The following is a 6370-nucleotide window of genomic DNA, read 5'->3' as shown; positions in this document are numbered from 1 at the left end:
TCCAACACCTGTAGATGGGAACTATTACAATTATAAAAAAATGTTGCAATTTTTGTTATTCTCTTATATAAATTCCCTGGTAGCGAACAATTACAATAGATAATCGGTTATGAAAGGTACAGGTAAATTGATTTCCCTGGAGAATTATTTTTAACTGTATTTTTGTTACACCCATTTTACCCAAAGTTTGCTATATATTTGCGGACTAGGTACATTTACCGATGGCAGTATCAGCGTGGAATGTTGAGAGGAAAGGTTTGAAGATATCAAACGAAGAGCCGATTGCCGTCGGAGAGTACGGACGAGTCTACAAAGCTCGATTGACCATCGATGGAAGGGAACGAGATGTTGCTGCCAAAACTCTCTGTGAAAGTGAGTCAACATTTCTCTTAAGGATAAGTGCTACAAATTCATAGAAATTTAAAAATCATGTCAGTTTCTTGAAACTTTGCATGGAAATTCTTTCATGTTTCAGAACTTAAAAATGAAATAAAAAACAGGGGTCACCATGCTCGTTTCCATGGAAACGTTCCTCAAAAAAAGGCTCCCTAGCAATCGAAAAATCTACCTTTACTTGAAAATGTATTCTGAAACTCACTTTTACATTCAGAAAAGTGAAAATAAAGAAATAAATCGACAGTACTCCTTCCCCAAGGCACAAAATTTGTATAATTAAGATTTGTAATCTATTCATAAATTAATAAATCATCAAAAAAGTTTAAATATGATATTTTCATAAATTCCCTGCTTTTGAAACTTTTATACTTACCTCAAAAATCATGTCAATTTGATTAAACTTGGCCAATTATAGTAAGATTAAATATGATCACTATGACTTTTTAAAAAATGATGGTCACCATGCTAGTTTTTTCGGTAAATGAACTTTTATACCACAATAGAAGCTGCGCTTTGGCTGGCAACAGCTAGATTCAGCTGTTCCTGTTCAAAAATATCACTAACTTAGGGGGTCCTAGACTCGGATGTCAAAGGTCATGGGTGTCATCAAAATATAACATCAAAATAAATCTTATGGACATTGTTGATTTTAACAGGAACAGTTTTTTTGCCATTTTGTGTACTGGTAACCTGTCAGATCAGGTTATTCTATGGACCCCCCAGGCTACTCATCATTTGCTTTGGTCATTAGGGTATAACCTAGCCTGTTTATATTCATAGGCATGGGCTATGTTGTCTGAAAAGTTTCTACATTTGATAAACTGGAATGACTTTATGGTGGGCATGGTAGATGAATTTCACAAGCATTATTCAAATTTTAAATAAAGTTCCATTTCTGCATAAGTTCTGGTTTTTCTTTCAGTGTTTTTTTCTGTGCAACAACTGCAGTTTCTGATTCAAATCCTTGAAGAATAATGAAATACTGTGTCTTTAACTTATCAATACACTCTATATTTAGACAGTCATCAACATCATCAGCAGCATTATTATTGTTGTTGTTGACAACTGAATTCAAGTCCAATCTAGAATTCAGTTCAACAATGCAATAAGAATTATATATGTACAGGCTGTATTGACAAACAGAATACAAGGTATTTTAGCACGCTAAACAGCGTAGGACAAAACACTGGAACAGTGTAATGTCCCTTGAAAACTTTGTTTGTTTTGATGTGAAAAAGTGAACTGCATTGACAGGATCTGCATATGGTATTATGATATAGAAATAAAAGACAAAGGACAATAAATGTAGTAAACCCAACATAAATTGAGTGTTTCATGAACAACTCACATTTATTTAATACATACACTTGTATAGACTTACATTCAAAAAGATTATCTTCTGTATTGCACATGTATATGACAATGATGATCAACACTGATCCCTTGAATATCTACTTTAACTATATCCAATGCAGTATGTATGGCCAAAATACAAGACTCTAAATTATTAATAGTAATATTTCACACAAAGAAAAACTTTGGCATAATCTTTACACAGGTAAGTACAATGCATTCATTATTTACTGTGGTCAGCTTTCCATTTTTGTACCTAATGTTTCCGGTATGACTAAAATTCATTAAAGCTACATTAGCCTCTACTTTGGCTATTTTCATAGTATTTTTGTTATGTGTATCAAATGTAATATTTGGTACAAATTCCTGAACCATAATGAAATACCCTGTATGTAATTTATCACAGCTCATACATGTAAAGTCATTCAGAAATTATTATTCATTGTAAACCACACATTTCAAACATTGTCATTGACAGACGAGTTAAAAAACTCAAAGACACTGTTCATTATACGGGATGATTTTGTTACTCTTACAGAACCATTGGAAGTTTCTTCAGTAAACAACTGTCTTAAGCTATCTAATCCACCTCTCTGGTATGTTGTGTAAAAGATGGCTGTAATTAAGACCAGATCCTGCCACTCTTTTTGCCATCGACTCACTTAAAACTTTATTATTTACAAGAGTGATCAGAGTTTTGTAATTAGTTGATTGTTGGTTTTTGAAAGTGAGATATTGGATCATCCAGTGTGATGTAAAACTCTTTTCAATCATCATTGACAATGAAACCTGACATACTTTCAATAATTTCTGTAACATGAAAACATCAGCTACAGCATTGTGTGCTTCATAATCCTGCCCTACATAGTCATTTACAAGACTTTCTTGGGAATATGATGCTCTGTCAGGGTATAATGATCTGAATACTGGTAATGAATCAACGAATCCACAAACATTTGCTACAAACTGATCTGTCAAGGAGCATTCATTCATAGCTTGCAACAAATATCTACAATCAAACGATCGAGCATTGTGTGCAACTAAAATTGGATTCTCAAATTTACAGATGAACTCTATAAAACTTTCCAAGCATGTTTGCTTAGGAACTGTAGGAACTGGTTTTCCTTCATAGCACAATTTACCACTTTTTACAGTAAGGCGAGTTTTTTCACTTGCAATACGACAAATTGGCTGTTTTGGCAAAATGTACTGGCTGAACTGGTCATCTCCTGACACAGCTGCAATCTGGGTGATTTCTGCAGTTGAATCTGAAATAGAATAAATATGTAAACATGAGAAATTAACCTAATTTTCATTTATGACAGATAGTAAGAGGTTTTGGCTAAAATCATATCTCAATTTATCCAAAACTGTGCTAACACTTGATTTCTGTAGCATCATGACAGATTACACATGTAAATCATACGGGGGAATGCTAAACACTTGGCTTTTCAGGATACTCTATGGTGTCAATCAGAAAACTACAGAACACAAATGCCCAAAATGTATGATCAAAACGTGCTGTCATTACAGATTTCTCATACCACTGATCCCTCTTACTGCAAATGCAACATTGGACTGGATACCTGACTTGATGAGTCCCTACCAATATTCCAGGCAATGTTCCTATCTTCCTACAAAAAGATAAACTTTGATCAGTGTTTGCATTAACCCGCCCCTGCTGTGCTTTGTTTACATCCATTGTCCCTACAGTCTTTCCACTACATAGAGCAGGGACAAAGTGGGAGATTGAAGGAAGATAACAAAGGCACTGATCAAAGTTCCCCAGTATTTTCTTAGGAAGATAAGAATATTGGTAGGGAAACTGACAGGGATTTACGAACATAGGTATCTTGTTATTAGGTTGCAGTAAAACTCAAAGTGAAAGAATTGGGAACTGATACAATATGACCTCACTTTGCACCAACAGTCACAAGTGATACATGTATGTGTATTCTGCTGTACCTTCACTTGCTTTGCTTGTGAAGTGCGGGTGCAGATTGCATGCTGAGGTTGTGGACTTATGTCATATTACACATGGTACTCACATGCTGATGTAGTTTCTATGTCAAAGACGACAGGAGTATATGATCCTTCAGACAGTGATACAGAATCAGGTGGTAAGACAGGCTCCAGAATCTCATTCCTGCATTGCTCTGATGACATGGACAACCCAACACCCTTTTCATACGTACTCCCTTCTCGTACTTCAGTGGCTGCCGTCTTCTGGGCTCTTTTCTCTTTTCGCTTAAGTATAGATAAGAAACACAATTGAACATGCCATGGTAAGAACTGAGATACTTATCAACATTAGTGGTTCAAACACGGGATCAATTTCCAGTGAATATATATTATGTATGTGTAAGAGTGTGTGTGTATCTATTTTCAATGAATGTATGTATGCATGTATGTACCGGTATGTATGTATGTATGTGTGAATTTTTGTGTGTTTAGGCCTGCCTATATTTATGAGCATTGATGAATCATGTCAGATCCATAGGTTCATGTCAAAATAAATCACTTCATTCAATATATCTTTACACATTTTATGGTCTGTGCTAGTGACATCCTTCTTGTTTTATTTTGTAACTTTCATTGTCAACATACCTGGAGTCTCTCTAACTTTCCTTTCTTAGTCTTAGCTCTGTCATTCACTTTTTGAGTTTTCCTATCCAATTTGGCACCATAAATTTGGCATGTTCTACTAGGTGATAGTAAATTTTCTTTGTGAACCTGCAATCAAGAAGAAACAATGAGTTATGAAAACAAGATGCAGTTGATTCAAGGGAAACATTGTCTCTATTGCATCTTTCTTCATGATCTCAATGATGTAGCTTCCGGTGTGTACTTTGATTTTGCTAACTTGTTTTTCACTCTATACTTTATTGTACCAACCTGACTAACGTAAGTGTGCCCTAAATTCTTCTGTGCAACTGCTGCTGCCACTCGGAAATTAAAGCTGTTTGATCCACTGTAGTGTTTTGCCTTTGGAGCTTTTGAAGCAATAACCATATTTAAACTTTCATTCCCTTGTGATGAACCAATTCTGACAAGATCACTAGAGTTCACAATGTACACATTCAAGACTCTGTCTAAGTCCTTCCGAAGATCCTCACCACACAAGTCTTTACCATATGGGAGGCTTCTATGCTTATACTGAGCTGGATCCTTCATGAATTGGCACCACCTTGAATCACAGTAGACATGGTCACCAAATGCATGGGGAACAATTGCTTTGAGGTTCTTTTCCAGATCACTCGCACTACTACTGTTTTGACTCAAGCATAACTGAAACACTTCTGTAGATAGCATATAACTTTTGTTGACAGCTGACCATAGGATTTTTCTGCTTTTAATTTATAAAGCTTGTCTGCAAAACCTTTCTTTAAATGGTTATTGTCTTTGTGTTTTACTATATCTTCTCTAACTTCAGTGTGTAGTTTAGCTATTGTAGTACTATCATCATCCATAGTCACGCTATCAATTTTAACCATCTCCTCTACTTCTTTTACTGTTTCTACAGCTATACTTGCTTCCATGGCCCTGGCACTACCTGCCCAGTTTCTATGACATTGATGTTTCCTGACTTTCTTTCCTGCCTTCCTAGCACAGTCACACACTCTGCATTGCTTACACCTTGTGCTATATGCCAAGACCTTTCCTGTCTGTCTACCTATCAGTGTACCATGCCCTATGTACAAATACAAAAGCTCACTGTATTAATGAAAAAAAAAATTAAACTAGATCACTTACAGTTTTCAAACCATTCATTAGTAATACTTCAGAGCTTTTTCACTGAATGTCATGACTAGTCACAATGAAAATAGCCAGGCTAACCTGTAGTTTGCTAAGTCTGGCAAAGCCTTTCTGCTTTTTAGAACTGAGCTTTGATGAAATGTCTCATTAGAATTTAACCAACATATGTAATATGTAATATACTGATGAAATCAAAATATGGCACTAGTAATAACACTTATAAGTACCCAAGATATTCACCTGACAAACTCTTATATTCTCTCCCACTGCCCCTCTTTTGCCATCCTCCATCATACGACACATCAATCCTAAAAAGAAACATAATATTACATCAACAAAATATATACTTTTCTTTAAAAAATGATAAGTATATTTAACATACTGTCAATGACAAAATGTATGCTGTTATTTGTTGAATTACAATGTTACAAAGAGGGTATGCTTTCTGAAAGAGATAAATTTTAACGAGTTGTGTACCAAATGGTGGCTAAAAACTGGTTCAACTGAAAAATAATTGTGAAAAACTTCCGTATGCACATATCAGAACTCTCACATGATTAGTTTATCGTTAAATGTTACTAGTCAGGGCACCCAGTTATTTTACTGGTTACTTTTAGAAATACCAACACCATTCATACACTTTGATTAAAAATATTCACCTGGGCATATTACCAAACTTGAATTGGGAAAAGTTACAAACAATACTCAAATATCGCCTGGGCTACTGCTATATGTCACCAACTAAACCCAAATCTTGTATAAATCCAACCTCTTCTGGGTAATAATTGTGGATTATTGATGAAATATAAAACAATGACTTGGATATCAAACATTCCTACCTTGTTTCTTTGATGCACACATCTCA

General features: G+C 35.1%; 1 protein-coding gene across 1 annotated transcript; it reads right to left on the bottom strand.

Annotated features, from left to right (window-relative positions):
- Window positions 1–2325: 2325 nt before the first annotated feature.
- Window positions 2326–5061, bottom strand: LOC139146976 (uncharacterized). The gene is made up of 4 exons (XM_070717829.1): window positions 4645–5061; window positions 4357–4482; window positions 3798–3996; window positions 2326–3017 (listed from the first exon to the last, which is right to left on the bottom strand). The coding sequence occupies exons 1-4, from the start codon at window positions 5059–5061 to the stop codon at window positions 2326–2328; spliced, it is 1434 nt and encodes a 477-aa protein (XP_070573930.1).
- Window positions 5062–6370: the final 1309 nt, after the last annotated feature.

Source organism: Ptychodera flava, chromosome 13 (assembly GCF_041260155.1).
Source record: "Ptychodera flava strain L36383 chromosome 13, AS_Pfla_20210202, whole genome shotgun sequence".
Lineage (NCBI taxonomy): Eukaryota > Metazoa > Hemichordata > Enteropneusta > Ptychoderidae > Ptychodera > Ptychodera flava.
Note: the sequence above shows the minus strand (reverse complement) of the source record. Positions and strands in the feature narration are given on the sequence as shown.

Coding starts and splice junctions, on each gene's coding strand:
- LOC139146976 (XM_070717829.1), bottom strand. CDS start 5,061: ATGCTATCTACAGAAGTGTTTCAGTTATGCTTGAGTCAAAACAGTAGT. Junction 3,997..4,356: donor GAAAGTTAGAGAGACTCCAG/GTATGTTGACAA, acceptor TCTATACTTAAG/CGAAAAGAGAAAAGAGCCCA. Junction 3,018..3,797: donor CATAGAAACTACATCAGCAT/GTGAGTACCATG, acceptor ATTCTATTTCAG/ATTCAACTGCAGAAATCACC.